At 38.3% G+C, this 18,355-nt stretch overlaps 1 protein-coding gene across 1 annotated transcript in view; it reads left to right on the top strand.

Annotated features, from left to right (window-relative positions):
* The window catches only part of si:dkey-237h12.3 (teneurin-3), a 338,669-nt gene that overhangs the window by 93,709 nt on the left and 226,605 nt on the right, over window positions 1-18,355 (top strand). Inside the window, 1 exon segment of the mRNA XM_055159618.1 lies at window positions 8,105-8,327. Coding sequence (XP_055015593.1) covers window positions 8,105-8,327 — 223 coding nt within the window.

Raw genomic sequence — 18,355 nt, 5'->3', positions numbered from 1 at the left:
GGATTGTCGGTGCATTAGGGCTACTGTAGTTAGGAGCCTTGCGGACTTGTGTCCTTTAGTCTGACAGAAGCTGATCAATAGCGCAAGGAGCGAGCTGTTTTTTAGAGCGTTGATATCTTAGGCAAATTATCCATGTGGCTTTTGTTTCTGTAAAACATAAACAAATGTGTGCAAAGCTGCATTAAACACATTATTACTCAATGTATATTTGAGTCCTCATGTAGGAAATAAAAAAACAAACTTAAAATTATCCACCCACATTCACATTCATAGTACACATTCACCAAGACGAGAGAATTACACCACGATTTGCCAATGGATCGTGGATGTCTGGGCTAAGGGATCAGTCATCGTCTGTTTATTTTGCACCTTATAATCCGGTGCACCTTATGTATGAAAATAGACGAGAGAATTCAGCATTATTGATATTGTGCCTTAAAATCCGGTGCGCCTTATAGTCCGAAAAATGCGGTACATTAAATTAGATGTTACATACTTTTTGTCAGTGCCACATAACATATAAATAAATATGAATTCTCAGCCCCGTTACGAACAATATGATTTTAACTAGATTTCAGTTTCCATGGATCACACAGCCCTACTTACAGCCTTTAATGTTTCTTTATAAATGTACCTAACATGCTTCCAAAACACTTCACATTACATTATGAACAAAGCATGGCTGTGTCTCAGTGGTAGAGCTTCTAACTAGGTTATTTTTTTACATGATCTAAAATATCTTTCAAAGTATTGAAGAAAATGTAATAAAATACAAGAAAAACAGTTTTTTGAAAATACATACACCGAATTTGCAAGACTAACCTTTCTTCCAACATGTAGAGCGTGTCTTGGGTTGCTGCATTCACTGAGCTGTCTTCACACCACTTGGATTTTAAAAGCACAGACGAAATGTATGTTGAACGCTTGTATGGTAATTTGAAATTCTGTAACTGCTCATTGTGATTATATGTGATTGTTGAATATGAATATGAGCCCTCGCAATCACAGAAGATTATTCCGGAAGATGAGCTGTGATGGGCTATAACAACCTGCAAATCTAAAATAGTGGAATGCAAAATAATAACTACAGAACTACAGAAAATTGGTCTTTGCTTATATTTTCAACATGACAAATAAAATACTAAAATCTCATTAGTTGTATTTTGTACTGAAAACCTGCCTGTGGACCAAAACATCACTCTAACCTTGTATAATCCCAAGTGTACACAAACCATCATGCTAATTTTCTTATTTGAAAGATTACTGACCTGAAATTAGATATGGGGCATCCATTTTCTTACTGAATTTTCTAGCGTCTGGTGTGGCTATTTACTATGCATTGTGGCATTTAGATATTTCTCTTACGATTATTTAAGCATGGTTGCAGAGGCGCTCCATTTTATTTTCTCCTGGAGCCCTGGCTTAAGTGACATTTAAACCACACACTTGCATGTATTTTCTAAAGCTAGCACCAGTTGCTCTTAGCCGCATGTCAATACATCAAACTAGCACATAAAATTGGTAAAAATGGGCTGGTTATCATTAACAGGTTGCTGATACGATACATACCTCGATACATAGGCCACAATACAATACGCATCTCAATCCAGTGAGCTTTCAGTTCGATACGGTTCAATAAAAAATGTCATGGCTGTGATTCTAAAAGTCTTTGTTAAATCACTTCTTGTGCAAAGTTAACATGAAACATCCATTTTAATCATCAAAACAGTAAAAATGTCAAATGTGTTGCATAAACAAGTTTTCTTCCACTTAACAAGCAACAAAACTGTAGCGCTGTAACAAAACAATTCAGTAAAATATACTAAAAAAATACTCTTGGTGAAATATCGAAACAGCAGCCCGCGATGTTGATACTGTATCATCACATTAAACGATACGATATATCAATATTTCTATATTTTTGCACACCCCTACCTAGAATGCTACTGTAAAGGCTGAAAAAATCTCATCTGACCATAGAATTTCTAGCTTTTTCAGTTTGCACTTTGCTAAACCGTAGCACTAAGAGCAATTAGCATGAGGCCAAAGGGTGAAGTGTTGGTAAATAATCCACACTTCTAATGGTCTACTAATAGTCTAGCCTGGGAAATTAATGTGCTTTATTCTGTTCATTATCGTACATACAAAAGTATAATACCAATATTGCAATTGATCATAGTGTAAACTGTACAGCATGGGACAGAATTGGCTACATATTTACGGAAAATATTATTGTATATGTATAGCCTACTGCCATTGTTCAAGTTAAGTGAATTAAAATAAATCATCAATAATAAAGTTTGAGATCATCCATAGCATTCGGCTCCAGTCAAATGAAGCTTGTCGAGGCCTACCTGTCTCTATGGGGATAGGTAGGTTTAATGCCAGACTGTGGAACATTCCAGACAAAGCACTAACTTCCCTGCAGAGACAAATATTACATATACTGCACATTTAATTATTGAGAGACAAGCAATGATTGTTTTAAAACACTATCAGATTTTTTTTTTATTTACACTATTGACTTGAGCAGTGGTTCAACTGCTCAAGCATTTGCCCATAAGGTGCCCAGAGTTTCAAAATCTGGGACATCCATAGTTTGGGGCAGTTGGTAATAATAAAATTGTGAAATTGGTGAGTGTATATGTATAGCCTACTGCCATTGTTCAAGTTAAGTGAATTAAAATAAATCATCAATAATAAAGACACTGTATAAACAAGTTTGAGATTACCCATAGCATTCGGCTCCAGTCAAATGAAGCTTGTCAAGGCCAGCAGTTTGGATTTGGAGTCCAATTCCATATTTGGAATTCCAACCACAAGTTTAGTAGTAAGGCTACTAAGTGGTGCTGTCAATCATACCCTTTGCTAATGCTAGTGGGGGTGACCTTGGCGAAAGAAGACGCCTGATTTGTCTGTTATTAATGTCTGTATCTTGATTGACGGACAACATTGTAAAATAAAAACATCAGAATCACGTAGAGCCGGTTAATACAAACATTTTAAGACCAAAATGATGAGAGAGGGGCATCGGTTTTTTAACTTCTGTTATGAAGTCGGGTCAGTGGAGCCTGAAGTACGCCCATGCTCACTTCCTATTTGGAACACAGTTGCTAGCTCATGGATCTATTAAAATAACTGGATAGGGTATTGTTAGCTTGTAGCTGCCTCCAGTTGATGTAGTGGCCACTCATTGGTACTTCAGCGGAAAAAATCTCCTGGGCCGAGAGAGGATTTCTCTCATAGAAAGCAATGTAATCACAAATGTCTCGTACTCGACTGACAGTCCTCGTCACCTACAACTTTCAAGAATGCTGGATTTTGTGGCGATTTTTACCTATTTTTATATCATAAACTTTTTCTCAGCTCAAAATCCTTCTGTCTTAAAAAGCACTTTACGGCTTCGCTTTGCTCCGCTCTAGCTCCTCTCGCTCTGATTGGTCAAAGCGATCACGTGATACACAAGACCATGCTCCGTGCTTGCGCTAGCGTGCATTCACTTGTGCCCGCATGAGAAAAGAGCGCTACTGCACATGCTCAATTGGCCCACAGCCACCGGAAGTACCTCGCTGGGCTAAAGGCTAATCTGGAGTCATGCACCATTGAGCTCGGCCCATTGACTTGAATGGGCGGCCATTTTAAAACCCCAGAGCTTGAGCTAGCGAGTTACCTAAGTTCATTATACAGTTTATGGTTACACCACATTATGGGTGGGGCAAAGCATCTGTGTATAGAGCTACTTTAAACAGAGAAGCAATTAATTATAGTAATTTTACCAAATTGCATAGCATTGTCACAGGGATCAGATCACAATCCCATTAGTATAAAGAAGTGTTCATTCTTAGTAAATAATTGTTTTTGGCACAGTATGTTTATTATGTTGAACAGTTGGTTTACTGTGGTGGAGCCTCTTACCACTTAAGCAGAGCATCATTTGCAGTTTGCTCTACTTTCATCACCTTCATTTACAGTAAAAGGTCCCAGCAGTGCCATATGGATGAGCACGTTACACACAACACAGCACCGACTTTGCAGTTTGGGAAAAGGCTTGTAGTCTAAAATGTCACAAAGAATAAATTAAAGAACAGTGCAACTAATGTTTTACAATTCCCAAAAAACTACGAATCCCGGAATGGGACAATATTTGAAGAATTTACAATATCACAAGCAAATGTATACATTATAAAAGAAGGAAAAAATCCACTTTAAATGTGCATGTGTAGTGGATGTAAAGTAAATACTTGGGTATAAAGAGGGCTACAAGAAGACAAAAATGGAGATTCTTGGATGTAGTGAATTCGAATTTTGGTACAGAAGATATAGGCTTACATGGAGGCTGATGATCATTACCAGTATAAACTACCTGCTCAAGACATACTGTAATTCACTATAATTTAACTGAATAAAATATGTTTTCGTACAAGTCCTGTCGGCTTCAAATTCACATTGATTTACAACCTTGTTAGCTGATGCAATCATGCAACATTTCCTGGTGATTGTTAGGCTCGCTTTTATACCGTGTAAGCAAGAATTTATTGACAATTTTCTTGAACTTTAGCACACTCACGGTACAAATAACACACTGCATAATTAAGTATTACTAGAATAGAAAACTTGGAATGGAAAATATTGTGTCGTTGTTCTGTTTTTTCAATTCTTCCAGTTTATCAGAAACGTCCACAAGGGTAATCCACAAATGTTGAAACTAATCATGTATTTTACTAAACAAAAAGCAAAAAAACAAAGAAACTATACAATAATAGTAGCAATAATCTCCAAGAAATATATATTCTATAGAATTTTATATCATCTGAAACCCAGCCGGTGTAGTTCTCTGTTGATTGAATTGACTTTGAAAACCCGGGTCACATAAGGAGCAGATCAATCCGTCAAATGCAACTTTCATCTGGGGTTATTTTTTCTCTCTGGGATTTACGGTTACATGCTGCCGCTGTGTTACACCACTCATGAATTCATTAACATTATACTTTCCAGGCCAAAACCAAAGCATAACTTATTTTTATTTGACTGTCAGGTGAACCAGATGTCTCTTGTAACCGCAATCAATCTACGTCTCTCTTCTGGTCGAACTTTATGGCAAATGTCGTTGTAAGTTACAACTAGTTCTTCTTGCATTACCCTGGCTGTGGTATTTCCCAGTAGTAGCATCATGTAGGGCCATTATAGTTATCTTGCCCTGAATAGCGTACATTTGCGTTAAGCACCGTGAAAGCAATGCAAGGCTCATTTGTCTGCAGCTTGTGTTACGCAAAGAAGGACACAGAGAACAGGGAAAAGCTTATAAGCAAGGGCAAAACGGAACAGCCATTAGAGTCTGCAAAAACAATGACTACAGTCCTTTTAAATGAACTTCTAAAAGACATATACTTAATGTATTTGGTAATAAAATATCAAATACACTTCCAGTCAGAGGTTTGGACACACTTTCAATTAGAGTTCTTCTTCATTTTCGTCACTATTTACATTGTATTCTCACTGAGTGCATCAAAACTATGAATTGAGACATGGAATATATTAAACAAACAAACAAAAACTCAATATGACTCAAAACTTGCATTGCAAATTTTGCATTGTTAATAGGGGTGTAACAATAGGCAAGGCAAGGCAAGGCAAGTTTATTTGTATAGCACAATTCGTACACAAAGTAATTCAAAGTGCTTTACAGAGAAATACATTAAAATCATAATAAAAACAAATCAAAACATAAATAATCATGAAGATTACAATTAAAAAAGAGAGACATAAATTGGAGAGAAGAGTGCGGAATGAAAACCTTTCAGTTATATGCACAATTAAACAGAAATGTTTTGAGCCTGGATTTAAACAGCGTCACAGAAGAGTCTGTCTCACATGTTCAGGAAGACTGTTCCAGGTTTTAGCTGCATGAACCTGAAACGCTGACTCTCCTTGTTTAGTCCTGACTCTGGGCACCAGCAGGAGGCCGGTCCCTGAGGTCCTCAGAGTGCGAGATGGTTCCAATATCCAAGTCTTGTCACGGTATGAACCTCACAGTATGATATTTATTGCGATATCGTGGGAAAGCTCACGATATGGTGGGGAGGCTCACAATTAGGGATCCAAATCTCTAGGTACAATATTTTCACGATAAGGTATTTACTGCGATATTATGTGGAGGGCAACAAAACTGTCAGTACACTACTTTTTCCTCTTTAAAATGCCTTGACAAGACTTAATCCAAAGAACTAAGACTTAAAAGTGCTTAGAACTGTTATTTCTTCTTGTAGTCTACACTAACATGGAACAAAGGATCATGGTCTATGCAGTTCTCTTTCTCTTTTTAGCTATCGATGCACCATAACTCTTAGTTTAAGCAAAAAGACTTGTAATTTGATATATTGTGATGGTTCACGATATTATTGTGAGAACTTTGACGATACGATATCACAATATTTTGGTTATTGCTCCATCCGTAATTGTTCATAATAGACTCCCTTTGCTTTTAACTCTGATTTTGGCATTTCTTGACCCTGAAAACCATTTCAAGAGACTTCATCAGAAAGCTTATTTAGAGAAGACCAAACATTTGCAGCACTGTCCACAAAGCAAACGGTGGCTACTTTGAGCATTTGAATATAAAATACAAAAAAATTTTATGTAATTTAATTTTTATTTATATACATACAGAAGACATCAAATATATGTAGCAAAGTGTAAAATGTCGTAAACATAAAGGAAAAGCCACAATGAATGAATGAGAAGGTGTGTCCAAACTACTAGTAGTATATAGATAATTATTTTGCATTATGTATATTGCAATGTTGATCTTAAATAATGTAATAATAGGTATAGAATTCCTGTTCAGAACACATCCTCTGTTGCTGGCCCAGACTCTTCCTAATGGTATTTCACTGCAGCAGACAGTGGATTTTCATTTAGTGTTGTTATTTTTGAAAAAATGGCTAAACCACATTTTGTATCCTTATGTGTATAGCCCGGAGTCTAAATTTTTTAAAGAATTACAAGTAAGTACAGAGCCGTGGGTGGACGGAATTTTTTTGGAACACTCAGGCCTCAGATTCAAGACAATACAGTTACTCAAACGTGGATGAATCACACAAAATGGAAGTCTGAGTAAGATAATGAGGGGACATCATTAAAACATGGTTCAAAGCTTTTAAAAGTCGATTTTGCATAATACGTTTCCTTTAAAGCTACAATACAGGAACTGCAGTTGAAGCCAATATCCTCAAGGTCCTCATGCATAAGGTAAAGGTTAAGTCATGCATCAGAACTGACCTCTTCTTGCTATGTGTAAATTTGCTTTATAAAAATTCATGCTGGAACAACACCCATACTTGGAAGTCCATTTTTTCCCCTTGCAAGATCCATTCAGAGCTCATTGGAGCAAATCAAAATTGTCAGCGCTGTGGGTTTTTACCTTTTAAACAGGGAAGATGGATAGATAATCACCACATGCCATTCCGGGGGCCAATTACACAGCTTTGTGCGGAATTAGAAAACCTGTTCGCTCGCGGCTCTAATGGATGTTCTGGTCATTAGTTATTTGAGAGCCTTGTGCGGCTGTAATCAAACGTGAAACGCAGGCCGTAAAAGAACAGCTGTCTCTCTAAGTGACCTTCTGCTTAAGAGAAGCCCACTGTCACAATTATTATGAAAGTGGACCGTAAAAAAAGTGCTTATATCTGTGCTTTCTGTGGGGCTAGCATGTGGAAATATATCGTATTTACTTTACCTCAGGGCTGGTGAGTTTTTTGTTTTGTTATTTCTTACCTTTTCACTTTCTTCCTTGTTTTTATCCATATTCTGCTTTGGGGTTGGTTAAATTTGGTTTGTTTGGTGGAGATGTTGTTTTAAAGATGCAACTTTTCTGTTGGAGAGTCCAACACCTGTAAGGCTTAACCTTAACCCTAACCCTGTCTCCTGGGTGATATTGGCTTGCCAGAAATGTTCCACAGTATGATGTTCAGCTTATTTATCTTCATTCAATTTCAGGTTTATTATACCTTAAAAATTTTACTTTTTTTTTTTACTGTGATCTGACCTAAAACTTGGCCATAACATGGACCCTTACTAAACTGAACGCCTTTCGTTATTGCTTTAGGTGACCATCTGTCCAGTCCACAAGGTCCACCCCCTCTGCCTCCAGCCCCGCCCCCGCACAAGCAGCACCCGTCCATCACGTCCCTGAGTCGCAGCTCACTGGCCAATCAGAGGAGCCCGAGCCCGCCGCCCTCAGCCGGCCTGGCCCACCTGCAGAGCACGGCGGAATGTGTCCAGCTGCAGGACAGCTGGGTCCTGGGCAGCAATGTGGCCCTGGAGAGCAGGTAAGCAGCTACAGTATGTCCCATTAAATGTACTCTGCACCTGGAGAGAAGCCAGGTAACCACAGCACCTTTGCATGCACGACATTTATTTAGGGGATTTGAATATACAAAAATGAATGTCTTTTTTTTTTTTCTCCATTATTTCTATTGCCTCTAAATGTATCTGTTGAAGATCAAGTACCACACTAAAAGTGAATGGACCATGAAATTAACCACAAAAGTACAGAAATATCACCTTATAGCCTAGTTTTGGGAAATTACACTAGATGTTTTTGTTCATTTTATTCTTAATTGTCTCTTTGTGCTGTAATTTTAACACATTTTAACCATGGACGATATATTTGATGTTCAAATTATGCACACTCCATAACTCCAGAACAACATTTGCAATATTATCAGTTTGTCAAAATATCTGTCGTCCATATACTACATATCCATTACACTGATGTCTTGGAGATTGGTTGACCGCCTCAAATGTAGTTAAAGTCAAAAAGTTGCGAGTTGCTGGAGAAAGGGCAAATGTTTTAATATTTATGTCTGTCTGGACTGAGATCGAGATAACAATAGCTCACAATATGTTCCCAACCACTTAGTACCATGAAATTGTTCAAGTCCATATCTGGTCATCAAAGCAGGTAAGCAACAACAACTCTTCTTTACAGGTTTATTCCCACACTATAATTCTCCAAGGTTGGCAGTTCAATCACAGCTCACATCACTGCATACTGCCATTGTGTCCCAGGGCAGGACGCTTAACCTGCCGTGCCTCCGGTCTAAGTGTGACACTGATGTATGAATGTGTGGTTGACAGGCTGACTGGTTACTTGATGTAAAATGTAAAAAAGTGTTGTTAATGAAAATTGAGATTATAATTAGGACAGCGTGATATATCACATTATAAAAGAGAACACTTGTGATAATGGTAAAAATCTCTATTTCCTCCCGCATAAAGGTGGCTTTTAGAATATTTGTACTTTGTTCTGACTAGGTTCTGCTTCCAATTTTTGCATCATCTCTTTCATTCTCTCTGTCTGCCCCCCTGTGCAACGTAGAGGAAAATCATCTGCAGTGCACGTACGACTGTATTGTAATATTCCAAATTCATATAATCCCCATATATGACTATTTATGACTTCTTTTCTTTCACTATAACAGAATCTTGTTAAAATGTACCAATTTATTTTATGCCTCTTCCTGTAGTTTTTTGAAAAGAGTCTTTAAAGGGTCCATATTAGGCTATTTTCTGCGCTGTTACAATGTTATTTCCACATCAAAAATATACCAGGAGTTGTGTTTTGTTTCATTCCCATATGTTTAACACACGAATCCTACATATTTAGGGTGAGTTTGTTTCTCAAGCAGAAAACACTCCACCTTGTGATGTCATGCAGTAATACAGGAAGTGCTCAATTGTGTTTTTAAACCCCATACACCTTCACTAGAATCATTTGGATCATTTTATCCCTAGAATTTAAAATCTCTACTCAACTAAAGGTGAAAGGTAGCTGTTAACTTGAAAACTACCACTACATGACACAAATCCAGGTATGTTTTTGAGGAGGTAACAGTAATTTTACTTGGCGTAAACCTCATTTTGTCCATTTTGCTTAATATAGGACTTTTAATCAGAAGTGCTCAAATAGCATTGTGTGCTCTATAATACCTCCCTGCTGCGATAAAAAGTAAGTTCAAAGCATTTTCAATTAAAGTTAAAATCAACCTTGTGATTACAGGCGCTTGTTAGACTGAATTCCAGCCGCCTTACCTCCACACTTAAGTTTGTGTTAGAATAAAAAGCATCGCACATGAACATGAACTACTCTGTCACCAAGGCCCAGTGCCAAGTGTTCCTCCTGAAAACATCACTTCCATTTTTCTAATCAGCGAGCCTAAAATACCCCGCTTAATGAAGTGTACCACAGCGCGCAGTCACTCGCAAATGGCCCCAAGTAGATAATTGCAATCCACTCTGATATTTCCTTTGCTAAGTCTCCCCTTAGCAGGCAAACACATGTTCATATATATTTAGGTTTTGGGTAACTTGACTTTCTTAACATGTACTCACAATAATTTCACAGAATCACTTATCGTCGCACCATTTATTTGCTTTTACTTAACTATAATTTGAAAGTTTTAATTTAAAGGTTTGTTATCTTATCTATACAGTCTTTCTCCCCCTGTGACTTGACCTAGTGGCGTCGCCTGCTTTTCTGCATGGAGATAGGCAAGTTTAAGGCCGTACTGTGGAACTTTCTAGACCAGGGGTTTTCAAATTGGGTGAATGTGAGACTCCCCTTAGAGGGCATGGTTTAGTCCTGGTTCAATCCTTGTTTTGACCTGGTTTAGACCTGGTTTTAGTCCAGATTTTAGACCTGGTTTAGTCGTGATTGAGACCTGGTTTAGACCTGTTTTTAGTCCTGGTTTTAGATCTGGTTTAGAACTGGTTCAATCCTGGTTTTGACCTGGTTTTAGTCCTGATTTTAGACCTGCTTTAGACCTGCTTTAGACCTGGTTTAGACCTGGTTTAGACCTGGTTTAGTACTGGTTTAGTCCTGGTTAAATCCTGGATTTACCTGGTTTGGATCTGGTTTAGTCCTAGTTTTATTCCTGGTTTTAGTCCTCTTTGGGTGTAGTCTTGGTTATAGTTCTGGTTTAGATGCGCAGTCCACGCAGCGTACGCAAGAAGACACGGCATATGGGAGGAGACGGTCCATGCCTCATATAAGGCAAAAAAGGTTACATTCCAAACTATGAAAAGGCTGTCAAAATGGCGAAAAAAACACAAACAATTACCAGTATCAATATTGCTGCAGATGTGTACAGATGTGGACCATTATTTTTCCTTTGCGTGTGTGTCACGCCTCCCCATTGACTCTTTGGCGTCCCCCAGGGCAGGTGGACCTCACGTATTGAAAACCACTGTTCTAGACAAACCAATAACATTTCCATGGAAATGATAATTGGTAGTTACATATTGCACCTTTAATTAGTTTTTTTAACACACTATAGTTTATTTCATTGGCTCTAGCTATTGTTTGGAGTCATTGTATGTTGCATTGTATGTCTTTGTAATGTACATTTTTGCACTTGGTTTCCATTCAGTTATTTTTATTATATGCACCAATGCCATTATAAGTATTTAAAGTTTTAAATAATCTTCAGAAAAATGTTGTAATTATAATTATTTGTCCAGTTTAACCAAGCAGCTGCCTTTAAGCCTCAATGTGCAGGGGCAGACTTCCTGACAGTTTTGCTTTCTTTGGGCAGACGCGGTGATGGAATACTAACCGTGCGGTGACCTTGAGCCGTCGCAGCTGTATCGACAAAACAATATGTGCACACCTATCATCAGCAGAGGCATAAATCAGCCACTCTGAATCAAGTGCTCGGCCGTGGGTGGGAGCGCACGGGCGGCTCGCGGAACCAGCGGGGCCAAAGGGAGAGCCCGGTTCAGCCGATAATTGCACATGTCAAGAAAAGCACCAGGTTGGGAAATGTAAACAGAAGCTCCACTGTGTATTTATTAGGCTGCCTCCGGGGAGGTTAGGGCCACTGAGCATGGCGGAAGTGTCTTATTCTACAGTCAAGGAGGATACATTTCCATACATTTACATACGGGTTGGTTCCAAATACGTGGACGATTTTTGTTATTAGGCTGATTAATAATATAATAATTATATAATAAATCAGACAATAATTATTGCATTATATTTAAATGAATATCAATGAGAAATCTATTTGCATTGTAATCAGTTTGTAGTGACTATTTAGAAAACATGTATTACACTGTTGACCTAATTGCTACTTCCAACCTGGAGCTGTGTTTAGTATTATTAATTTATATATTTTGATTGACATGGCAAATATGCACTCCTTAACTTGATCTAGATAAAAAGTTAATAAAGTTGCTATTTTGTATTAGGCTATATGTTTCATATCTTGCTTAAAACTGAACATGTATCTGCACAGATGTATTTTTTTCATATTAAATGTGTTTGCCCTTTGAGTTCGCTGGGCCGAAGCAACCTCCATGGAGTTCTATGGGAGAGCCTGAAGTTTGGAGAAAATTTGACATAAAATCTGGTACTTCTGCCCATTAATTTACATTGCAGCCCTTAAGTACGTTTTGGGGGTGCAGGGTGGGGGTGAACTCGGATCAGTGATTCGTCCTCATACACATTATCACACATCTGACCTCTTGTGATTTAGCATACTCTGTCTTTTCCGCTCAGCCCCAACTCTCCATTGGTGCCATGTTACTGCTATAGGCTCATGAAAGGGTAACAACAGTGCTATGTGCTATATGAGTTATTGTGGCAAGTTCAACTTCAATTCAAAGTGTGTTTGAGGAACAGTTTTTAGGGAGTAATATGTCTTCTCTTCAGTGGAACCCATCTGCCAAGCAAGAAAAGAAGTATTAAGCTGGAATGAGTGCATCTGGATGCTTTGTGTATCCTAAAACTCTTATTTTGATTCACACATTGGCTAGTGGCACTAGTTACTTTTGCCTTCACACAGCAGAAGCTGGGCGACTCGGTGCCACCACCAGGTTCGCCATTACCCGGTGCACTCGCTAACTTCGCCAGGACATGTGGCAATCACTCGTTGCTCTATCAGCCTCTTCCTGCTTGTTTTTAGGCAGAAAGGTTTCACCTGGGTGTAGCACGCAGAGGGCGTAAGTCTGTGCACCAGTTGTAATATGGACTTTCAGGAATAAGTGGGATGTAGGATTAAGACTAATTTTACGACCAACAGGTCTGGACCTAGACTTGGACCATTTTTATCTCCTCATATTGGACAATACATTTTTGGAGACAGAGCCAACAGGACAGCGGATAGAGGCTTCAGTCCGCTGGAGAAGGTAGGATGCTTGTTTTCGTTAGTTTGGGGCAAATCTGAGGACAGACCCTCATAGGTAAATAGTGTTTAAATTAACTTGTGTGTGCGACAGAGCTGCTCCGGTGTTCTGCTGTGTGCTGTAGGAGCGGCACTGATACCATGTGTCCATGCTGTGACGGTAGCGTCTCATTGCAGTTTTGATGATGTTGTTGTGGCTGGTTGCGAGTGGTGGATCAGGTTGTGCTGCTGCGTAAACTTTGTGTTTGTCTGTGCTTTGTGCTCTGATTGTGATAACCGAACACAGTGCAGGTGTAGGACAGGGGACTGATGAAATATAAGACAAATGATTTATTTTTTCAAGATATAGCTCAACTATTCCAAACCATTCCTCAGTTTCCTTAATGCATTCCAAGCTTTGTTTATAAGATTTTAAAGGTGCTCTTCACAACTTTCAGTGACCTGAGCAGAGTTTTGCCATCAAAGTAATGGGAACAGCAACTAGCATGCTAACAGTGTTCTTCCTGGTTCTCAGATGATAAAAAAAAAAAAACACTGCTGACGGCACACAGTGATCCTTGACCCAAAGAGCTGATTTTAAAATGTATACCGTATATATTGGGCCAATGCAATTTCTGCTTTATAACATGAAAAAATACTCATTAAACATTTAAAAAAAGAATACAGTATAATACAATCCTTTTTAACATCTCTCCTATTGAAATAGTAAAATAGACTGTAAATTTCTCATTAATTCAGATCCCAGTTTATTAAGCAACTATTAATCACCATGTTAGAATCTTTCTCAATATATTCCAAGTGACAGCAGCACAGTCCTCCTCTGACAGCACCAGCTACTTTTGCAGCAATTACCACTCATGAATTATGTGTGTGTAACCTTGCAGAAAAACGTTGGCTCTTCCCACTGCTAATTTGACTCAGTACCAACTAGCCTTCTCTGCCAATGGTGCGCTCCCGTTCCTATTATATTGTGAGGAGGGGTGTCATTGACCACAATTCATAAAGCTGACGCTGTCTCATTCAAAGACATATTTCTGTATTCTATTGCTGCATTACTCATATCCCTAGTGTTATCAATTGAAAAGAACTTTAACATGAATATATTGAAATAGAAAATAAACATAGCGTGCCCATTCTTTAACATTGAGGTGCATGGCAAATCAGAACTCTATTATATAATTTGCTTATAATATACTGTACTTCCTGTTAGCACTTTTCTACCTTCAAGGCGCTCAAAGGACTTTACATCAAGGAACCACTCACCCACACCTTTAAGTTGTCCTACCCAAGGACACAATGACTGTATTCACCTGTGGATCAGTGGCCCTGACCACACTATCAATGATGTTTATGTCTAGAGTGGGATTTGAACTGCTAACCTTCAGATCAGTGGATGAACACTGAGCTACAGCCGCCCAGTCTGTTATTTAATCCCTGGGTATATAATGCATCAGTATGTTCTATTACAGTGTTTCCCAAAGTCTGCCTCAGGTGGGTCACAAGAGATTTTTTTTTGGGTCGCCTTGTCACGATCTGCATGTAGGTCTGTAATATACAGGGCTACATTTAATGTCCAAATAGGCTATACATGGAAACCTTTTTTTGCTGGTCCACTTACTGTTTTTCATTGTTTAAAACTTGAGTAATAGACAGACACAATCACTCGGTCAACAATAAAATATCCTCATGGATCTTCAATAATGGTCAAATCCACCTTTATTTTGTGATTTGTGAATAATGTCTGTTGACTTGGCTTAAAAAGGTTTGTGACTTTTAAAATATGGGTCCCCAGAAACAAGTTTGTGAAACACTGTTCTGTTATGTAGGAGCAGCTCATAGTGGTGTTATGCTAGACTTACTCCATGTTCTTCCTGTGTATTTATTAGTATTAAATTATGATAGATTATCATTTTACATCGTTCAGTCTAAGATGTAATATTAATCTAAAATTGCTTAGTAATAGAAACATGTCCATTGACTTGATAACCTGTTTGAAACTGCAGAACTGATGGATACCACCTTTTTATAGTGGCATTTGACTGTAGCAAGCAGCAAATGATCAATTACATGTTTTTATTGTTGCAAATATGTGAGTGGCCTTTTTTTAACCCCGCATGTATGACCAGTAATGTGAACTTTTTTGTATAATCTGTGGGCAGGGGTTAGCCTAATTCATCAGCCAGTTTCACTTTGTGGAAACCGTCTGACCTCGCAGCATGATGATTCGTTCGCTTGATAGTAGGCGGGGGTTTTTTATTTAATAATCGCTGCTATTTGGTTGTGACATATGTAATGTGCCGCTGTTGGGGCTAACTGGTTTATTAAGCTTATCCCAAATCCTTAACTTTCCTTTAACTTTCCCCTTGATAAAATTCACCAAACATTCTCTTTGTTCCGGCTTTAAATCCTTGATCTGGGGAGTTGTTGCCAACACAGAATGTATGGCTCTTTGCTGATTGACTGGTGTCCGAACTCACACTTCCGGGGTTTTTGCAAACTGTTTATTGTATTCCGATTCTTGACCTAGTTGCTGGAGAGAAATGAAATTGAGCGGAGGCACTAGGTGGCACCAGCCTGGCTAGGCAAGAAGAGCAGGGTAGGTAAAAACTTACATTTTCTGAGCACTTAAGCCTCAAATGCAGGATTATTGAAACACGCATGAATCAAGTGAAACATAACTGAGTAAGATATAATTTTGTTAAAAGCTTGTCAAAGTCAATGTTATACAATCTGACCACGCACTTTACAACTTATTATAGCCTCATCTTTTTTTGGTCAAGCCTTATCTTTGCTGGAAACAAGATATTGTTTTAAAAGAGCCATAATAGAGAGCAACTGAAACGAGCAATACATCCATTTGAAACCAAGCAATTTAGAAAGTTGCCAACCTCAATAAGAGAACAGCAAATTCAGCCCAAGGTCAGACTAACACGCTCCACATCAGAGCTCAAGCAACACCGTAGCAATCACAAAAGAACTGTTGTGCTGTTGATTATAGTAATTAGGGAACCATTAAAAACACTGTTGCCATGGTTATGAATCAAAAATGAAAGAAAATGACAAGTAAATTTCAAGTGCACAAATGTTTCTTGTATGCACATGTGTTACACACGGCACATTTAGGATGGAGGCATGAGCATTGCTTCTTCCAAGTGAATAAATCATACTCAAGGCTAATAAAAGTACTTATGAAGTTAGTCTCATTAAAAACTTGAACAAAATATTCATCATTTAAAGTCATTCAAATGCTAGTCAAAGGTCATGATTTAAAAATGTTAAATATGGCCAGATCCAAGGTGAACCAAATCAATAATTTATCTACATTATGCTAACTTCATTTGCATATCAGTGAGAAATGAGTGATGTGAGGCAAATACTGCAGTGCTTTTCATTTCGTAAAGGCCCCATGAATATGAGAGATGTACTAAATTTGAACCAGTTGGAATTCTTTTTAGATTAAACTACCAAGTCACACTTTTTTCAATGGTTTTGGTTCTCCTGCAACTTATACTCCAGTGTGACTTATATATTAAAATTTTCACACTGACAGCCATGAGAGGGCGTTCTAAACTTGTGTATCAGTATCTGCTGACACACAAGCCTGTACCAATCACTTCGCTCCTTACTGCACATGTCACCTGCAGAAAAAGCTGCTGTCCTGCTACAAGTAGTGAAATATGCAGCCGAAAACGGTAACCGACCAGCAGAAAGAAAGTGTGGAGTGAGTGAGAAACTTCAGAGGGATTGGCGAAAAGCGGGGATGGCGAACACATCTTCACGGGAACCGGGAGGGTGCACCATGCAACTTTCCTGAAAGTCACTGGATGGATCGACAAAGCCTGGACTTCAGTGACAACTGAAACCATCCTGTTGGGATTCAGAAAGGCTGGAATAATTCTAACTGGACCTGATGCTGAGTTTGACGACAGCTATGCAGAAGAGGAAGCAGCGCTCCGTTTACTTCTGGAGATCACGGAGTTACTCAGAAGTGACACCGAGGATGAAGAATTCAACGGATTTAGTGATTTGCAGTGTGATCCAGGGTTTTTTTGTTTATGCTATAATTATCTGAATAACTATTGTGTTACGTGGCGTTCACAGCCTGTTGTTCTCTGTTCTATTGTTATTAACTTGTCTTTCAAGATGAAATGTCGGTTCATGGTTTCTGATTTTATAAAATAAATTTCCCCCAAATAGAGCGACTTATAGTCCGGTGCAACTTATATGTTTTTTTTCTTCTTCATTATGCACTTTTTGGCTGGAGCGACTTACAGTTCGAAAAACAGAAAAAAAAATTTCATCAAATATTACAATTTCATATGTCATTTTGATGTAATTTCTGCTTATCTGAATCTGTTCTCTAGGACACTGGATCTTCTGTCATTTGTCTATAGCCCTGATTAAGGATGTCAAAATTATTCAGTTAATCAATAATGGTAATTTTTCAGGTTACAATAAAACTGTAAAAAAGTAGTATTATGTGCTAATTTTTGAAGTTATTTTCATTCCTAACTATACCCTTAACCCTAAAACTTGATATTGCAACATCTCAACATCAGATAACAGTTATTTGATTAGTTAATAAAAGAATACGCATGGAAAACCAAAGAAGACATTTTATTCACTTGTTGTACAATGTTAAATCCAAGTTTGAAAGGAACGCGCAACAAGATAACACAAAGACAGTATGAATAAACTTGATGTGAATTTTCTGCTCCAAAAAGAGAATAGCCAAACTAAAGCGACAGATGCAGGCTCAGAACATTGCTGTGTTCTGTGTGTAAAAATAAACAACCAACATTTGAACAATTGGCCATTATGCAATCTGTTAAAGTGCAGAAAATTCCCACTTCGTTCCCTTATTTACTTTTCTATCCTTTGCCGTGTTTACAGCCTCAACAAATTATCAGATATCTTCAGACTCCAACAAGCATGACTAGATATTTGTTTACACACCTCCAGCTGAGTGACAGTGATGTTTCTCTTTTTGCAGCTCGATCTGACAAATTATTCAAATCCTCATCTTACGGACAGCGTTTGTGTGATCTCTCCACCTCTCCACTTATCTATTATTTACTTTGGTAGTGTCCCCTGCGATTTGGATCTACCTGCACGGCTGAGTCTGTTTACTGCAGCTCTTGGCTCGTGTAATAAATGTTAAAGGAGCTCCT

The sequence above is a fragment of the Boleophthalmus pectinirostris genome, unplaced genomic scaffold (genome assembly GCF_026225935.1).
Source record: "Boleophthalmus pectinirostris isolate CB_2022bp ecotype Guang Dong unplaced genomic scaffold, ASM2622593v1 HiC_scaffold_23, whole genome shotgun sequence".
Classification (NCBI taxonomy): Eukaryota; Metazoa; Chordata; class Actinopteri; order Gobiiformes; family Gobiidae; genus Boleophthalmus; species Boleophthalmus pectinirostris.
This window is presented reverse-complemented; position numbering and strand designations above follow the sequence as displayed.